The sequence below is a fragment of the Lepus europaeus genome, chromosome 23, assembly GCF_033115175.1.
Source record: "Lepus europaeus isolate LE1 chromosome 23, mLepTim1.pri, whole genome shotgun sequence".
Classification (NCBI taxonomy): Eukaryota; Metazoa; Chordata; class Mammalia; order Lagomorpha; family Leporidae; genus Lepus; species Lepus europaeus.
In genome coordinates, this window is record NC_084849.1 from 6,327,427 (window position 1) to 6,347,453 (window position 20,027).

The 20,027-nt window shown below is 39.2% G+C and overlaps 1 protein-coding gene across 5 annotated transcripts; it reads left to right on the forward strand.

The window, feature by feature from the left end:
- Nucleotides 1–60: 60 nt before the first annotated feature.
- On the forward strand, nucleotides 61–18,312 carry RSRC2 (arginine and serine rich coiled-coil 2). 5 transcript variants are annotated; one of them, XM_062182854.1, is made up of 11 exons: nucleotides 61–199; nucleotides 1,227–1,364; nucleotides 4,646–4,802; nucleotides 6,380–6,423; nucleotides 8,763–8,975; nucleotides 10,056–10,259; nucleotides 11,933–12,055; nucleotides 14,574–14,653; nucleotides 15,855–16,087; nucleotides 16,489–16,578; nucleotides 17,353–18,312. In XM_062182854.1, the coding sequence occupies exons 3-11, from the start codon at nucleotides 4,722–4,724 to the stop codon at nucleotides 17,530–17,532; spliced, it is 1,248 nt and encodes a 415-aa protein (XP_062038838.1). In that variant the 5' UTR covers nucleotides 61–199; nucleotides 1,227–1,364; nucleotides 4,646–4,721; the 3' UTR covers nucleotides 17,533–18,312. The 5 variants fall into 5 exon arrangements, with proteins under 5 accessions (XP_062038838.1, XP_062038837.1, XP_062038840.1 ...); XM_062182853.1 differs by lacking the exon at nucleotides 1,227–1,364 and having other exon boundaries at nucleotides 8,785–8,975; XM_062182855.1 differs by lacking the exons at nucleotides 61–199; nucleotides 1,227–1,364 and adding an exon at nucleotides 1,509–1,532.
- The last annotated feature ends 1,715 nt before the right edge of the window (nucleotides 18,313–20,027 follow it).

The following is a 20,027-nucleotide window of genomic DNA, read 5'->3' on the forward strand; positions in this document are numbered from 1 at the left end:
GAGTTGCCATAGAAACTCCTATCACCACCCCTTTTTTCTCCCAGCAAGCTGCGCGGCGCACCGGGCCTCATAGCCTTTGTGCCATCCGGGTCTCTCGCACGAACGATTTAGTCTGTGGCGAAGCTTCGGGGCGGCCGGTAGTGTTGAAAAGCGGAAAGTGGAGGCGCCGCTCTAGCGGCCAGGACTCTAGGCTATGGCGGTAGGTGCCGAATCTGAGTTTGAAGCCAGGGATTTCTTTCTGCACCTTTGCAGGGGGGTGGACGGCTGCCGGAGCTGTTGTCCGCCTGTGTGTGTGTGGACAAAATGGCGCCGCCGCCGCCTTCTGCACCCGCCATCATGGCTGTTTGCCGTAGGGAGGGGGAAGGAAGGCGGTGTCGGTGGGGGTGGGGAGCCGCAGGGAGTGCCGTTTTTTCCAGAACTTTCCTCAGCGCTTCTCTGGCACGGTGTCCTTTCGGCCCATTGTACTGCCTCCGGTTTGGCTTGCACCGACCGGTGGCTGATTCTAAGTTTCCCTGGGGCTCGGGCATTTGGGGATCGTGGTGGAGAAGCGATGGGGCAGAGACGAGCCGAGGAGCGGCTCCGCAGAGTGTTGGGTCGGGAAGGATGTGTCTGTGCGAGAGGAGGGCAGTCTTATGGCTGTTTTTTGGTTTTTTTGTTTTGTTTTTGCGTGTGCTCAGGGTTGCATAATGTGGATTGGCGCTTGTCTGTCCAGACCTCAGCGTGTTTCCCAGCTAGGGCCCCTGGGATGGCGTTGCTGAAAGGGGGCAAGGAAACCGACTTGGAACGTTTGGGAACCCCCAGTTCTGACATTGTTGGTTTCCGAAGCGACCGCTGACGGAGTCACTTTTAAGTGTTTGAGGAGCATCGTGATCAAGTCCCTTCACTGGCCTTTTTCCTTTAAGTTTCAAACCCCTTCGTTGACCTGCATAAGAACTGCAGTTCATAGATAACCCATTGTGAGCCGTAACTAGCCGCCTTGGGCGGAAGCTGCCCGATTCCGGTGGGACGCTTTTGTGGCCACGTTTGTAGTTCTCTTAAAAGAAAAACGTAAGCGTCTTTGCATTCCTGTTTGCAGACCAAAAAGATGCTTTCTCATTTTCGAGAATAAATAGGACTGCTGGGCCCGCCGCTGTGGCTTAGAGGGTAAGGCTGTTGCTTGTGGTCTCGCTGGTTCTAGTCCGGCTACTCCACTTCCGATCCAGCTCCCTGCTAATGTGCCCCTGCAGCCACGTGGGAGACCTGGGTGAAGCTCCTGACTCCTGGCTTCCAAAATGGCCCAGATCCGGCAGATGCGGCCATTTGAGGAATGACCCAGCGGATAGAAGACCTCTCCCGCTGTCTCTCTCTCTAACTCTGCCTTTCAAGTAAATAAATCTTTTTTTTTTTTTTTTGAAAAGTAGGACTACTAAAAAAAAGTTTATACTTCCTTACAATCGGAATATCTGGAATTATGAAAAATCTGATGGTTTTCTGCCCAACTTCCCCCACACTCACAGACAAGAACAGTTTTTGATAAGATTTCTTAACAGTAGGTAAGCTGTTTGCTATTTGTGGAGCTAATTGATTTCATAGTGTTTAGGACCTCTTAGAATACTTTAAAAGAGTAGTATGTGTTACTTGGGTTCCAAGGTTTGAAAAGTGAGGTGAATATTAACATTGTTTCTGCAGTGTCCGGTGCGGTAAAGAGGCATTTCCCTTGAGAAGTGGCCTAGTACCAGTGCTTGCCTGCCTTGGGCTGGTGATAGATTTGTATACTGTGTTTCAAGCGTGAAGGGGTTTCCAACAAGATGTAACTTGGAGGAAACCAGGGGAGCTTTCTGACAGCTAATGCTGGAGTGGAAGATGGTTTCAAGTTAGCATTTATATGTAGGTTTCTACTAAGTATAGAAGATTTTTTTTTTCAGAGCAGTATCAATATTCAGCTAATTTTACAGTTTCAGGATATCGCCATTGTGCTACCGTAAAATAGCCTCAGGGAAGTAAAAAAATTTGCCAGGGCTAACTGGCCACCTGTCATTCCATACCTGTTTGGTAATGGGGTGGTTTTTTTCTTTATTGCTTCACAGTTGAAAATGGCTGTTTGATTAAGAACTTATTGTCACTTCTATTTTATTTTACCTACAGAGAAGTCAATTCAGGCATGTGTTTCTGCAGTATAAGCTGTACAAACACTTAGCATGTAATAGACTTGTCTGAAATAGACCTGAGGGATAACGATGGAAACAAGAATGAATTTTGCAGATCAGAGTTGTTTACCTGTCTGGTACAGTACACAGTAGGAGACACAACAAAGATTTTGGCCAACTCAACCAGTGTTGCTAAGTCTTAGCTGTAAAATGAGAAAGTTGGGCTCTATTCTAAGGAATGAAAGCCTTTCAGCACAAAATGTTCTGATTCCAGAAGTCACCCGTGGAGACTGGAATGAGTACCTCCCGGTCGTAGTTGCTTCCTTCTGTTTCTCAGTGTTCTTTTTGTACCTTTCTTAGAGGCTTAACACTTAGTCTTTCACCCCAACTAAACCATAACTCATTCCTTTTTAATTTATCATTTTATTCCTGGAATCTACTAGCAGTTTGACACATTTTTAACTCAGATACTGATTGAAATAGTTCAGCATCTTGTGTCATTTATTAAAAATTTTCCATATACATTGCTTGATCATCATTTTTTGGGCTAATCTTTCAGTGGAAAAAAGATCATTGTGTGATTCTTTCTGAAGAATATATTGTGCTCGCTGTTTATCGAATACAGATTTTTTTTTTCTGATGTCCTAAGACATCTTCTGAAGGGCCAAACGGTAAATATTTTTGGCTTTGTAGACCACATGCTCTCTCCTTCACATTCTTTATATGCTTGCCTTAAGAATGGGAGAACTGTTCGTGACTCAAAGGCCCTACAAAAACGGGATCATGGTTTGCCAATCCCTGTCTTAAGTCATCACATTCCCAGATGACTTGTATTTTCATATTACCTCATCAGTGTCCACCTTCCACATTTGACTGAAACAGTTTTGGCTCCCTTTTATCAAAATCTGAATGAAGAGTTTGCAGATTCTAGTTTAGCCTTGGAGCTTTTTCTGTGACTCCAGCTTAAATCAATTTATTTTTTTCCTCGCTGCCCCAAGATTTATTTATTTATTTGAAAGGCAGAGGTACAGAGGAAGAGAGAGATTGATAGATCTTTCATCTGATGGTTAATTCCCCAAATGGCTGCAACAGCTGGGTCTGAATCAAGGAGTCAGCCTTCTAGGTCTCCCATGTGGATGGCAGGGGCCAAGCATTTGAGCCATCTTCCACTGGTTTCCCAGGCTCATTAGTAGGAGGTAGATCAGCTAAGACTTGAACCTGGTACACATGTGGGATGTTGGTGGTGCAGTCAGTGGCCCAACCCACCGTGGCACGTCGTAGCCTCCAGTATAGTGCTGTTGTCATTTGTCGTTTGGATCACATAGTTTGGCAGGGTCACAGAAATCATTTCTTCGTCAAACATCTACTTTTGAAAGCTTGTTTTGTTGTTGTTGTTTTTTTTTTTTTTGAATAGCTGAACAGGAAGAAATAGATTTTCCATTTGGCTGGTTCATTCCCTGAATGCTTACAGCAGCTGGGGTTGAAACCAAGCCAAAGCCAACAGCTTAGAACTCCATCCCAGTTTCCCCTGGTGGCGAGTAGTTGGGCCTTTGTCCCCTGCCTTCTCTGTTGTATTAGCAGGAAGCTGGATTGTAAGTAGAGGAGCTAGAATTTGAACAAACACTCTGCTATAGGATATGGGCCTCCAAGTGGCAACATGACCCACTGCCATAATACCCAGCCCTCTGAAACCATTGTTTATGGATTTTTGTATTGGGTGCTTTGTTATGAGAAGGGCAGATCTCATCTGCCCTACTGTCAACTGGAAAACAGCTGATACTGAGATGAAGATCATAATACTTGAAAATACTTTAGGGGCCAGCGCTACGGCTCACTTGGTTAATCCTCTGCCTGTGGTGCTGGCATCCCATATCAGCTCCAGGTTCTAGTCCCGGTTGTTCCTCTTCCAGTCCAGCTCTCTGCTGTGGCCAGGGAAGGTAGCGGAGGATGGCCCAAGTGCTTGGGCGCCTGCACCCTTATGGGAGACCAGGAAGAAGCACCTGGCTCCTGGCTTCCATCTTTCTCTCTGTGTCTCGCTCACTGTGTAACTCAGTCAAAAAAAAAAAAAAAAAAAAGCTTTAAAGCAGAAATGGTGTTTCTATAGCACAGCATATGTGAGGAGGAGCAAGACCATATTTTGCAGTGGTGCCATGCCGGGGGTTTTTTTGTTTTTTTTGTTTTTTTTTTTGTTTTGTTTTTTTTTTTTTTTTTTTGTTTTGTTTTCATGAAAGGGTTAATGAAATTAAGATTGGGTTCTCCCATATTTTCTCTTTATAATCTAGAAGTACTCTTCTTTTTAAGATCTTGTAGTATTAAGTCTTTTCAACCCTTGATCACTAGTTTAAAATATTTCTTTTTTTTCCCCAAAAGTATGCTGGTTTAAGAACTGGTAGAGTCAGCGTAAATGTTTATTGGAAATACATGGAACTCATAGATGACATTGTCTCTCTCTCTCTAAGAAATGGGAAACATTTTACATATAATGAAGAACTCTAAATTATTTTTCTTTAAATTTACAGGCTAGTGATACAGAACGAGATGGACTAGCCCCAGAAAAGACATCCCCAGATAGAGATAAGAAAAAAGAGCAGTCAGATGTATCTGCTTCTCCTAGAGCCTCAAAACACCATTATTCAAGGTCACGGTCAAGGTCACGAGAAAGGAAACGAAAATCAGGTATGAATTCTTAGAGGTGATTAAAATTATCAGGCTTTTATTGCAAAAAATTATTTATTTTGTCGGTTCAGTTAATGTTCTTCCCAGCCCCTGTGGGTAGTGAAAGTATAATCATAATGAAGTTATTTTCAATTGTGAGGAATGCAGGTGCTAACTAATGCAAAAATGTATAAGTGTCCAAAGGCAAAAATATGGAAAGTTAGCATTTTCAGACTGTAGCTGTCCAAACTGTATATAGTCTGGACAAAGACACATTCTGAACTTTTTTTTTTTTTTTAAGGATATCTTAGATTGTTTTCACTTTTTTTTCCTTTTTAAGATTGATTTATTTATTTGAAAGTCAGAGAGAGGTAGAGGGAGGTCTTCATCTGCTGGTTCACTGCCCCAGTTGGCCACAATGGCCGGAGCTGTGCTGATCCCGCAGCCAGGAGTTTCTTCCAGGTCTCCGATGCAGGTGCAGGGCAAGGACTTGCTGGGTTGGGGAGAGGGGCAGTTTGCTTTGCAAATGTATACCTGAAGCCACAAACTCATTCCAGGTTTCCCATGTGGGTGGCAGGAACCCAATCACTTGAGCCATCACCTACCACCTAGGATGTACTCTAGCAGGAAGCTGCCGTTGGCAGCCAGAGGTGGGCATGCAACAGAGGCACCCATGTGGGATGCAGACTTCTCAGTCACTAGGCCAGGCTCCTGACCACTGGGTTTCCTTCTTTCTTGGTAGAAAAGGTTTTACTTCCTAATGCTCAATATTTTTTTTGTTTCATTGACTTTTTTAAAAAGATGAAATTAAACTGATAGATAAAAGATCCTTTGCTATTTAAAAAAAAAATCGGCATTGCTAGTAAATAAAGAGGTTGAATGGGAAGTAGAATAATGCTAGGTATAAAAGTGGACCTGGACTTAGTCATTTAATCCTTTGTGCCTACAAACAGTTCTTGACAAAAGTAGCTTTTACCTGTACATTTGAAATTGTTTAGAATTCTCATGAACAATTTTGAGTAGAGATTTTCTAAACTAATAACATTATTCTGACTGCATAAATGAGGGCTCTTCACAAAGTTCTTGGAAATGTATATTATGACAAAAGTAGGTATCAATTTCACTTTCTTTGTACCACAGTAAACTTAGTTTAATTCCCTTTCCCACAAACTTCCTAAATTCCCCTCATATAACAGGCTAGATGTCATTCAGCCTGTTTTTTATTTTTATTTTTTCACATTAATTAGTTTATTTACCTGTAGCAACATCCTTGTAAGTTTGCTGTGGACTAGGAAACAAGATGGGCTAGTTGGAATATTTTGTAAACCACTAAGAACCTGTAACTCTTGAAAAGAAAATGTTTGTTCTTGGTTATACTCCAACTTGTTTGAATCACTTCATTTGTTTAACATAGGTATAGTATTAACAGAGGAAGAATCCCACCCCTGCTGTAAAAATATAGTCATTGAAAGATGAGCAGCAAATAGAATCTGGTTAGCCACATGGACTGGCAATTTGTTATAGAGCATCTGGGATATATGTTTAAATGAGATGTCCTAGTGTCCTTGTTTATGGTGAATTTTTGTGTGCATTTACAGATAATGAAGGAAGAAAGCATAGGAGCCGGAGCAGAAGCAAAGAGGTAATTAACACTTTGTAGTGAATAGGTACTTTAAAATACTTGTAAAGTATCTGGTAGAAATATTTGTGTGAATATAGGACTTTGTCAAGGTAAGTACCAAAACTTAAAATTTAAAAGGTTAATTGGGTTATAAAATAAGCATGATTTGGCTTCATCATTTTTCAAGAAGATAGTTGTTTGTATGAAAAGTACCTTCAAAAACTATTAACTTTATGATATTGTGAAAATATTCACAAAAATTTCATATGAAGAATATAATTGGTTTTTTTAGGCCTGTCGCACAGAGCTTCCATTAACCTGAGGTCCCGAGTCTCCTTGTGCCTGACAGCTGCTCAGGACTTTTAAATAGCAGTCATCTCTAAGTAGCAGTACCCTAGATACCTGCGGGCTACTTTTTCTTTATGAAAGATAACAAGAGTTCTCTTTTCTGTAGTACACTAGTGTGATTTCCCTAATAGTAACACTGAACTTTGAAGTGAAGGTGTGAGGGACAGCAGAAAAGGTGGCCTTGACTGCAAGGCGTGAGGAAAGAGAAAGGCAGCAGCTGTGTTGCAGCTCACCCTCCCGAGAAGACAAGCAGTGAGCCCTCGAGGAGCAGAAGGAAAGACAAGGGACGAGAAGAGTCTAACGGGGCTGGGCAGGGGACTCCTAAGACGATGTGGCCAGGGACTTCACCTCCTCCCCTAATGGAAGCTCTGTTAAATTTTTAATTTAGGAGAGTTTTTGTGAAAATGACTATTTTGTTTAGCTCACATGATAACATTTCTATAATAAATCATACTCAGCGTGCTAATGCGCGAAGAGACTGAACTGAAGACGCTGCAGACTCAGATAGCAAAATAATAAGCCTACTTCATGATAAGGTAACTATTAGTCATTCAAACTCCTATTTCCCTTAAATATATCTTAAATCAGTTAAGGGTTTTAATGTTTTATTTTATTTTTTTAATTACTAGTAATGTTATGTTTGGAAAACTGGTTTGAAATAAAACTCTAAAACCTTTGGAAGTTTAACCACTTAAAGTTTTTCAGTCTGCCACTGTATGGCAAAATCAAAGAAATTTTCTAAGCTCAGAGAACTGGCAATGAAACTAAGATTTAGCTGTGTCTCCAGGTCTCTTGTTTTTCTATAAAACAATAAATTACATACTGTGATCATTTTCAAATATATCATCATGCATGTTCCAAAAATGATTGGCTAAGGATTTTTTTTGTTTTTAAGAAAAGTTAATCTTGAATAAGAAGAAATATACCGTGGCCTATTTGGGGAAACAAGTATCCAATTGTGGTGGCAAGCTGGTGACTTGGGCATCAGAAGAACATGGGGTCTAGATCCAGCTCAACTGCTCTATAGCTTTGTGACTTTAGATCTTAGCTAATGGCACATAAAGGAATTATTAGAGAAGATGAGTTTCCTTCCAGATTAAATGTTAGTTATCCTCAGATGTCCAGGACGTTGAAGCTTTAATTCTAAGATGGATTTGACAAATCTTAATGTGGGGAAAGATGATGCTCAGCGTTTCCTACTTTCTATGAGTACGAGGATGGAGACTTGATCATACTGTTAATTTTAGCTGAGTCTCTAAATGCATATGTTGTGACAGCCTTGGTTTTAATCTTCCAAAATATGGCAAAGTGTGCATTGTGTATTGGCCCAGGGATTGACTATGTTATCCCTAGTTTGATTTCTTAAAAATTAAGAGACCGTTCCCATTTTCTACCCTAAGTACATGAAATGTAGTGGAACTCCATGCCTGTTTAGGAAATTGCAAGATGATGAGTGATTTCTTCATAGTTTAGACAATAGGACAGAAACTGTAGACCGTCTTTTTAGAGAGGATATAGCAGGCAGTACAGCTATAAAAGGGACACTGCAATTCTGCATAATTTGAAATTGCAGAAAATGTTAATGGTTAGTAAAATTATACTAGCTACCTAATTTGAAATGTTTTTTTTCTGATGCATTTCTTCATTTCTTTATTATCTCTGTTTTATTTACTTTTTAAACCTAAATTATATACTCTGTCTCTAGAAATTGATATATATATGTGTGGTCTGTATTCTTTTAGGCAAGGTAAACATCAGGGAATCTGTTTAATGGTTTTTCAATATTTCAACTTTGAAAATTATTTTTATTGTATTTGAAAATATTTTCGGGAGGAATCTTTCGGGTGTTTATAAAGAAAAATTAGTAATTGTATTCTGCAACATTTGGGTGATGTGAAACTAGATCTTTTTTTTATTTGCCACACACTCCTAAGGTTACTAATGTTGCATCACAGCATTTTTGTCTACTGATACCCATACTAACTCTTTTTGTTGCACTATTTTCCTGAAAGAACCAACTTCTTCTTAAAACAGGCAAGAAGACATGAATCCAAAGATAAATCCTCTAAGAAACACAAGTCTGAGGACCATAATGACAAAGAACATTCTTCTGATAAAGGAAGAGAGCGACTAAATTCATCTGAAAACGGTGAGGACAGACACAAACGGAAAGAAAGGAAGTCATCCAGAGGAAGAAGTCACTCGAGATCCAGGTCCCGTGAAAGGTAAACAGTGTTGGTGCTGTGGCTTAATGCCGTGCAGCAAGCTAAGTTACATAAAGGAGCGCAGTGATTCAGCATTACCCCAAGAATGTTAATTAGGAAATGAATACTTCTTGGCTAATTTCATCTATTCCTTTTCCTGCAAACAGCTAATGAATGGATTTCCTTTAACCTTTTGATTTATTGGTTTTACAGTGTAAGAAAGTCAGGTTTTAAAATGTAATGCTGTCAGTAAATAGTACTTTCATGTCATGTTTTAGAATGCATATTGCTAATATGTAGGCTTTTTTTGTTGTTGTTGTAACAGATTTTTAAAATTTTGAGAAACTAAATAAATCATGGTTCAGGTTTGTGGGTATTTTTACTTTAAGAAGGCAGTGTTAAATCATTTTTATTTGAAGAATTCTGTGAGGGATATATACATGTGGTATCACATGCAGTCAAAAATTTTTTGGTAGATGCTCTAACAGGTACTAACTTAAGCTTTAAAAAAACGTTTTGGTAAGATACAGACTTCACTATACAATGTCGCCCCCCCACTCTTTTTTTTAATAATTATTTTTTTAGAGACAAAGAGCTCCCATCCTCTGACTCCTCTAAATACCTGAAATGACCTTCATGTGGAGGTCAAAGCCAGGAGCCAGGATGTCAGTTCAGGTCTCCTGCGTGAGTGTTAGGAACCCGGTCACTTACGTTATCACCTGAGCCTCCCAGGATCTTCATTGGCAGAAAGCTGAAGGAAGGAGTGGGACCAAGAACCAAACCAACGGATTCAAAAATAGGAGGCCAGGTCTTAGCCACCAAGCCAGTCACCCACTCCCCAGCAATCTTTAATTGGAATAAGAAGCATTGAACATTTTCCACATGTGAAATCTTCACTGTGTTCTTTAGTAATCATCAAGAAAGAATGGAGGTCATTTTGTAAATTATAAATCCTTTGAAAACCCCAGTTGTCCTTTCTGTAAACAGTTCAGAGTAGTTTTGTTGCTTGTCTTGGTTGCAGTACTTAAGTAACTTATGCGGTGTGGATAATTAGAAAAATACAACTATGAGTAACTACAAATTTGTGTACTTGAATTTCAGGCGCCATCGTAGTAGAAGCAGGGAACGAAAGAAGTCTCGATCCAGGAGTAGGGAGAGGAAGAAATCAAGATCTCGAAGCAGAGACAGGAAGAAGTCACGATCCAGAAGCAGGGAAAGAAAACGGCGGATCAGATCTCGCTCACGCTCAAGATCAAGACACAGGCATAGGACTAGAAGCAGGAGTCGGACAAGGAGTAGAAGTCGGTAGGTGCTCGTCATCCTGAGTGAAATCTGTGAAGTCCCCTTAGAGGCTCTATTCATCTTTAGTCAGAATGTTAAAACTGTGCGTCATAATTTTATTTGCAGATGTCGGTAAAACTGCTTTAATCATAACCTAATACAGAGCAAGTGAATTCATATGTTTTTGGGTAATCTGTAAAGAACCAACCTGAATAAACCTATTAGTTTCATCTTATTTTCCCAACACTGGATTCATTTTACATGTGAAATGAGCAAACATGGATTGTGTGACTCCCACGTGCTCCAAAGCTTTTTGCCTGTTTTAGCACATCAAACCTCAAAACACCCACGTTTTAAGTTTTAGTGAGGTTAGATGACTTGACGAAGAAGCCAAAAATCCTAAGTGCTTGAGTCAGGTCCAGTTTCCAAACAAATCTGGATACAAAGTCCATGGGATATGCTTAGTCCACTTTAGTGCATATCCCATATCCCATTTTCAAGATGAATGAACTTAATTCAAACTCGTGTGGAAGAGAAGTACAATAAAGAGCATCAGAGGATAAATTAGCTATAAATATTAAGTCCGTGTTTGGTCATACAGCTTGATTTTGTTTTTCTGTGAGAGAGAGCTCTCATCCACTAGTTCACATACCAGTGGTGCGAAAGGGCTGCGGCTAAGGCTAGGAGCCAGGAAATCAATCCAGGTCTTCTGCACGGTGGCAGAAACCCAAGCACTTGAGCAATCACCTCTGCCTCCCAGAGTCTACTGTAAGTAGAAGTCAGGAGTGGAAGCTGTCATTGAACTAAAGTGTGTTGCTTCAGTGTAGGACAGGATGTCTGAACCAGCATCTCACTGGTAGACTGCATTTCTGTTTGTTTATTTCTGGGGGATATATATATATATATATATATAACCACTGGTTCACTCCCCAAATGCCCACAACAGCCAGGGCCTGGGTGGCCAGGACCTAAATATTTTAACCATCACCTAGTGCCTCCCAAGGCACACATTAGCAGGAAACTGGCTGAGAAACAGAACCAAAACTCACAGCCAGGGACTCCAATAAGAGAAACCAACTGCCTGCCCCTTTGGTTCTGCTCTGTAGTTGAGTAACGGAACATCCTCAAATAAGAAATTAAGTGAATCAAATGTAAATGAGGCGTTAAGCTTTTCAGTCACCTTTTGGACAGTCACAATGACATTTGTAGTTCTCGCTGTTAACTTTGATTCTGATCAGTGACTATTTTTGTGTTTAATTCTGCTAATTCTTTTGTTTTAGTTACTAATTTTGTGTTTTAGAAACACAGATTTCATTGTAAATACTACAAACAGTTGACTGGTCAATCCCTGTTGCATGCATATTGCCTTCCAAACAAAATAACTGTCTTGTGCTGATTTTGCAACATTGTGTGTACTATGCCAAAGAATGGAAACAACCACTGTTGTTCTGTCCAGCTATAGCATAGATGTTTAAATAAATTGGCAGTGCAAGCAAGAAACTTGTTATAACTGTGGAAGATGTGCAACAGGTAAAGAAGGAAGTGGTGCTACATGTTTATGTCATTTTGGTTTTTATTAAACAGTGTAAATGCATGAACATGAATACATAAGTGCAACCATAATATACTTAATTTCTTCTCGAAGAAATAATTGCCCCTTGGTTACAGTGAAACATGCGTAATACGGTTTATTGCAGAGACAGAAAGAAGAGACTTGAAAAGCCGAGAAGATTTAGCAGAAGTTTAAGCCGAACTCCTAGTCCACCTCCCTTCAGAGGCAGAAACACAGCAATGGATGCGCAAGAAGCTTTAGCTAGGAGGTGTGTCTATTTTTAATTCATTATCCCTTTTTAACTTTAAATAGATGCTGAGTTATGTGGATGGAAATGAATGTTTTCAGTCAGGGTAATTTAAATAATTAAATCTGTTAGTGCTGTGGCACTTTTCTGCTAGCAAACTGCTTCAGTAGTTTTTGAATTCTCGTACGTTCATTTACGTACAACTAGGAGGGCTGAGATGTCTAAGAATAGTTCCTGTTTTTTGTTTTTCTTTCTTCATAATTAACTGATTCATTTTTCTCAAGAAATTTAGATTCCTACATCAGAACTTTTTTGAACCTTAAACTGGTACAAAAGCTGTTAATTTTGCCTTCAAAATAGCTTTGCCTCTACTTTTTTTCCTAAGACCAAATACCTGAAACATTAAGAATTCAGTTTTTATTTTGAAGATGGCAAATAATGGTTATGCATTATAAGCCAGTGTACTTGATCTTGCATGTATTACTACTGAAAACATAGCAAAGAAAATTGTTTGGTTTTTTTGTTTTTTTTTTTTTTTTTAGTTTTCTGTTGTTTCAAGGACAAGTGATTGCGGTACTTCACAGCAGGACTTTTTGAGTGAAACCTGCAACATGATTCTGAGAACCGCCTCACAGGAGGCAAGGACAGACCTCACTTGTTTTCTCATACAAATTCTGAAAATTATGGTCTTTCAATCTTGGGTGTTTTTTGTTTTTTTTTCCTCTTCACAAAATTGAGTTTGTATTTTTTTTATTACAATAATACAGTTATCACAATGTCACCTGATGTGCTGCTGCCCTGTGAACCCAGCCTGGAAGAAACTCCAGCTGAACAGCAGCAGCAAAGGTGTGAGCTCACGCGTTCTTCACGCCATTCAACTCAGTGAATGGTGTTAATTCCAAACCTGCAGTGGCTGTTTTAATGCAACCAATAGTAGGCACTCATAGTTTCTTTCTGAAACTAAAAGCAACAGAATTCTGAAATAATTTACTTCAAACTCTGATGTAGTGTATAATGAAAGGTCCGTTAAGTTCTGACAGGTGTTTCCTAAGCCAGAATGTTTGTTTTCACTTTTATATGTCTTAAGTTTTTGTTGAAATTTTATGAGTGAAATTACTAGCATGTAAGACTTTTTAAGATTGTTATTTATTTGAAAGAGAGTTAACAGAGAGAGGTAGAGTCTTCCATCTACTGTTTCACTCCCCAAATGGCCTCAACAGCTGGAGCTGAGCCCATCCATCCGAAGTCAAGAGCTTCTTCTGGGTCTCCCATGTGGGTGCAGGGGCCATCCTCCCCTGCTTCTCCCAGGCATATTAGCCAGACTTGAACCAGCACCCATATGGGATCCAGTGCTGCAGACCAGGGCTTTAGCCCACTGTGCCACAGCGCCAGCCCAGTGTAAAACATTTTTGACTTAGTGATCTCCCATGTGAAAAGTTTCCGTGAAATCCTCTAATTTCAGAACATCGGGTTAGTTTTTTACGTATTATATATAGCATATAGACTTGTTGGGGTTTTTTGTTTGTTTGTTTTTAACATTGATTTAAAAGGCAAAGAGACAGAAAGATCTTTTATCCATCCACTGTATCACTTTCCCAAACGGCTGCCACAGCTAGGCCTGGGCCAGACCAAGGGCAAGAGCCAAGAGTGCATCTGAGTCTCCCACTTGGGTGCCAGGGGCCCGAGCATTCAGGCTATCTGCTACTGCTTTCCCAGGCTCATTAGCAGGGAGCTTGAACCCATGCTCATACGGGATTCTGGGGGTGCAGGCAGTGACTTAACCCGTTAGGTTTTTCTGATCTGTGGCCTTCATTTTATTGTTACCCTTAAAACTTTGATTCTCAAGGATGAAATCAGATGAAGCTGTGTGGTCCTCCCTACACATGAGCTCATTAAGGAATAAAATTCTAGATTTTAAAATTCCTTTGATGTAAATTACAACAATTTTAAAACATGCCAGTTATTTGTCACTGTATTTTTTTATTCACAGTGACCCAGTTCTTGCCACTTTATACCACATTAGAAGGGGAATGGTGGCATTTTAACTTAAGATTGGTAAATCAAGTACTGAAATAAAAGGTATTTCATTTCAGGAACTGATTATAAACATAGTGTTACTTATTCTATAGGAAGTAATGGTGATGAGGATTTCTGCACACATACTCGTTATTAAATTTAATGTGAAATAGGATTTATTTGTTTTGGGATTAAGTACTGTGTTTGGTTACCAGTTCCTTTGCTGGTGCTAAATTTCTTCAGTGGCTAAAAATTACATTCCTATCTTCCCCTATTTAATAGATTATGGAGAATGGTGGAGTTTTAAACTGTTAACCACTTTCTTTGACTACTATATATAAAAATTATTTTTAATTATTCATTCAAAAATGCTTAAGTCTAGTAATTAACTTTTTTTCTCAGTTGGAGGAAGAGGTGTTAAACTATAAATCATAATGTATTTTGTCTCTAGTTACAAAGATATATGTTTTTTATTTTATTTTAAATTTTTTTATTTTAAATTTTTTTAAATTGTCTTTGACAGGTTGGAAAGGGCAAAGAAATTACAAGAACAGCGAGAAAAGGAAATGGTTGAAAAACAAAAACAACAGGAAATGGCTGCAGGTATTTTTTTCTTTTTTATAGAATTGTAGTTATGTTTATGGAAATTTTGAAAAGTACACAAAGGTAACAGGAAGAAAGTCACTTGTGGTAGTTACTGACAGTCAATACACTAAGTAATTTCAGTGTTTTCTACATCATTCTTTATGCGGTGGTATTGTTCATTACATCCATGCAGATACTGAGTAATAACTTGGTTGTCTCTGCAAATGTCTTCTGCTTATGCAGGTTTTTAAAGAAGTTGATCAGAAATAATGCATTGTCTTTCCAGATTTATCTATTCATTTGCAAAGCAGAATAACAGGAAGAAGAGAGTTATGTTCTATACTCTGGTTTACTTCCCAAATTCGCACAACATCCAGTGCGATGCCGGCTTGCTTTTTTTTTGTTTGTTTGTTTGTTTGTTTGTTTGTTTACTTGAAAGTTACACAGAGAGAAAAGGTCTTCCAACTGCTGGGTCAGACTCCCTACACCCTAGTACCCATTTGAATATTCCAAAATTTAACAAAACTACAATTCTGTTTTTAGTAAGAGCACAAAATTATAAAAGTACTTGGAGAATTTGATTCCTTATAATATCTGTAACTTCTAAGAGTTTTTTATGGTCATGTGCTGAATGGACAAAAACATGTAATCAGATAGTCATTCTATGTAGAGGTAACCAACTCCACTAAAGTGGAATGACTACTTGGCCTTACCCTCTGTTATATGCGCATTAACATGAAATATTATGATTTTCATAGTATGTAGATGAGATACATTTCATAGTTTATAAAGAACCCTAGGGAGATGATACCATTATTGTATTACAGCTATGAGCACCATAGTTTATTGGTTCTGAGATCATACCTTCTCTTCATCCTTGGAGAAGTAGATGAGGTTTGAGAATATATTAGTATTCATGTGCAGACATATGTCTGGTGGTGAACACATTTGATGTTTGCTAAAGTGCTAATACTTTACAAACTAATATTTGATTATTTTCTTGTACCAGAAGATTTCAAAAATTCATGGAAAATGTGTCGTGAATAAACTGTAAATGAAACAGCCAAAACGCCAAAATAAAATTTAGCCTTTTAATTGTTAAAGGAACTTTTTGAAGTACCTTCATTTGGGGAAAATAATTCTGCCTATTTGCAGATTAGAGAGTCTCTATATGTGAATAACATGTTTGTTTTCAAATCCATGCTTCTGTCCTCCTCAGCCGCTGCCGCTACTGGAGGTTCTGTTCTTAATGTTGCCGCCCTATTGGCATCAGGAACGCAAGTAACTCCTCAGATAGCTATGGCAGCTCAAATGGCAGCCCTGCAGGCTAAAGCGTTGGCAGAGACCGGAATAGCTGTTCCTAGCTACTATAACCCAGCTGCTGTGAATCCCATGAAATTTGCCGAACAAGAAAAAAAAAGGAAAATGCTTTGGCAAGGCAAGAAAGAAGGGGTGAGTTCTTTTATTCCATGTTTTATCATTCTGATTAGCAATTGCATAGAAAGTGTGAATTGAAAAAGATTAGTTTGGATTTTCTCTGAAAACCTCCTGGAGTAGTGTAATATGCTGTAGTTATTCAATACTGGACTAAGGCATGCATGATCTCAGTGAAGCTTTCCATGGAAACTAGTATCACCATGATGGGAAAAGAGGCTGCTTAGATGAGGCATTTTTACCAAAAAAAAGTGAGATGCTTGTTTGCTTCATTAATCCATAATATATAATCTTAGTAAACTCCATTGCTAGACTGCCATAAATGGTATTGTTTCTTTTATTTGAAATACTGAGAAAATTGGTATTTGGACAAAAGTACTTAAATTTTATAAGTTGTAAAATTTAGTATTTCTTCACAGGATAGATCCCAGTCTGCTGAAATATGGGAAAAATTGAATTTTGGAAACAAGGACCAAAATGTCAAATTTAGGAAATTAATGGGTATTAAGGTGAGTTATACTTTGTATTAAAATTTAGACTGTTTTCACAGTAACCGTTTTCAGTGTCAAAACATTTTAGTGGTAAGTCTGTGTAGATACTTTGTGGTGCTTTATATCTCCAAATTCATAGTTTAAACCCTCAGTTGTCACGCCATTAAATTAGCACATTTGTTTCTTATTACTGACATTTTAGGTAAGAGTTTTTTAGGGAAAATATACTCTATTTTCAGTGCTTAATGGGGGGAATTTGTTTTAAGTTATAGAGAACTGGGTTTTTAGTGCAGGCGCAGTATTAACATGGAGAGGTCCACAAATGCTGGGCAGAGGATTAGTTTTTCGCTGAGGCAGTGTTTGGCTCAAGTCAAGCTGCACTAAGCTGGCTGTGAATCTGGAGCATGCGCTGGAGTTTGGATTTGCTGCTAGCCCTCCTAGCACTGTTCTTCCCTCAGAAACCTGCCTGTTTCTGGTGCTGGTTTCTGCTCAGATGTCACTTGTAAAAACAGCAAGCATTCCTACTGCCAATTTGTGTTTTATTTTTCTCTGTGGGGTTTATATACCGTCCAACATATTCTTCACCACCCCACTAAAATGCAGCTTGTTTCTGTTACATCCTCCTCTTGCAGACCTGGAAGAACATTGTCTTATACTTTGTAGGTGCCTGAAGAATGGAGACAGTCATTGAGGGCAAATACCCATCAGGGGAGACTTACGGATATTATGAAGGGAGAGAATTACATTTTATTATCCTCTGTATTCACTTAATATTTTATGTCTAATACTTAGAGTGAAGATGAAGCTGGATGTAGCTCAGTTGATGAAGAAAGTTACAAGACTTTGAAGCAGCAAGAAGAAGTATTCCGAAATCTAGACGCTCAGTATGAAATGGCAAGGTCACAGACCCACACACAGAGAGGAATGGGCTTGGGTTTCACATCCTCAATGCGAGGAATGGATGCAGTCTGAGAAGATCACACTTGTAAAGTTTGGGACTTCGTAGACTTCTTGTTCTGATGTCGGGTCCTTGTTCACCAAACAGCTAGCATTCTAGCTTGCATGGGTGTTGCATTGACTTTAATTTATTGAAAAATACGATTTTTTTGTAAATATCAGATCAGTGATACTGGTGTTAGTGTTGTAATCAGGTTAAACCCACTTCCATTAAACTTGACAGGACTATAGAAGGACAATATTTTTTAGTTCATGAATTCTACTTTTCAAATATATAAGAGCTTCAGGTGGGGTAAAATCTCATACATAGATTTTTCGTGTCCACTGTCTTGTGTACTTTTGTACTTAACCTTGTACAGTTATTTTCATCTCTTGAAACATGAAAGAAATGTTATGTAGGTGTACTTTAGAAGATCTGGCCATTTGGTATAAAATCCAGCACAAGTAAGCTGGGTGGTGATGATAATAAAAATGGTTTTCTCAAAACTGGTGTTTAATTTAAGTCACCTGGAATTATTGTTTGTTTTATGGTTTCTGTAGCATTTTGCAATTGCTATTAGAAAACACTGGTTAGAAACTTTTCTTTAAGAACAGTCAACTATGCTGTAGGTAACACCATGGTGAGCAACAATGTAAGAGGAAGGTGGGAGGAGCAAATAAGTTTATTAAAATAATACTGTTTTCCTACTATAAGGGCAGAATTGGTGTACAGTATTTGTCAAATATTCCATATGTTATTCAGGAAATAGCTTAATGCATTAAAGGGATGTAAGCACTTTTATTTTAATAAAGTGCCTTATAACAAGTCCTTTGTATTCCCTTTTCTCGTTATCCCTTTGAAGTGTTCTCTAGCATGACCTAAAACATTAGAAGATAACATTGTCACGAAAATGAGCGCAGCTTAAATCCGGTAATGAGGGGGAACTACAAAATTTAGTTAACTTACTTTTGTTATAACAAAATAATGTTTGCTTTGAGAAACATCACAATATAACACCACACAACAAAGACTGATTAAGGATAACATTTAGGGGCTTGCACTGTGGCATAGCAGTTAAGCCATTGACTGCAGCTCCGGCATCCCATATGGGCGCTGGTGTGAGTCCCAGCTGCTGCACTACCATCCAGCTCTCTAACGAGCCTTGGAAGGCATCAGAAGGTGGCTCAAGTGCTTGGGCCCTCTGCTGCCCGTGTGGGAGACCTGGATGAAGCTTCAGGCTTCAGCCTTGCCCAGCCCTAGCTGTTAGGCCTTTTGGGGAGTGTATAGCACATGGAAGATTTCTTTTCCTCTGTAACTCTGCTTTTCAAATAAATTTTTTTAAAAAAAAGATACAACACCCTACTTTTTTAACACAAATTACTGTTGTTAGGTATGGTTTTTTGTTACACATGAAACTCAAGTAATTAAGATTTTTTAGTAAAGGTGCAGCTTTCCAAGAGCTGATTCTGGAGAAATGGCTTTCCCATGCTTCAGGGGAAAAGCTTTCTGGTCATTAATTTGGGGATCATCACAGATTTTTCAAGTTTAATGACCTCAAGTCGGTTTTAAAATGTGCATGGCCCCATATGGCAATGTGGACATGGAAGCTTCTGCACTTAGGAGCTGACCATAATGTCTGAGGTGGTCTGCTCTGTGCTGCTCTGGAGCAACATTTCAGTTTAATCTTAGTAACCAAATGTAAATAGTTAAAAGGAAATTTATAAACATCCAAAACACTGTTGTTAGTAGTTTTGAGCCCTCTTTTTAATTTTTCTGTTTCTGAAACCCAGTGTGTATTTTAAATTCAACACATTTCAGTTGGAAATCACCATATTTCAAATGCATAATAGCCACATGGAGCCAGGGGCAACCATGTCAGTTCCTGTGTAGCGGGAAGCATATAGGTAAGTATACATACGCTGTATGATTCTGCAAGAAGCCATTATTGAAGTCTGTCTACATGAGAGGTGGCATCCATGGTTATATCATGCTTAAACCTTTTGTCGCTGTAGATGCTGACGGTTTTAACAGTAATTTGGAAGCTGGAATAGAATTTGAGAGTTCATTGGGGTTGAGAAAGAGAGAAAATAAAGGTGCCATTGAGGGGCCGGCGCTGTGGTGCAGCGGGTTAAAGCCCTGACCTGAAGCGCCCGCATCCCATATGGGCACTGATTCTAGTCCTGGCTGTTCTACTTGTGATCCAGCTCTCTGCTGTGGCCTCAGACAGCAGTGGAAGATGGCCCAAGTCCTTGGGCCCCTTCACCCATGTAGGAAACCCAGATGCTGCTCCTGTCTGCTGGCTTTGGGTCGGTGCAGCTCCAGCTGTTGCAGCCATCTGGAGAGTTAACCAGCAGAATAAATAAAATCTTAAAAAAAAAAAAAGATGCCATTGAGGTATGCTGTGGGGAAATTAGACACACGAGGCAATTCAAAGATGGCGCCCAAAGGAAGTAAGGTGGGCGGTACCCAAAGTTGTCTACCACCAAAGCTGATTGCCTGCGCAGCATCAGGGGAGGTGAGGACAACTGAT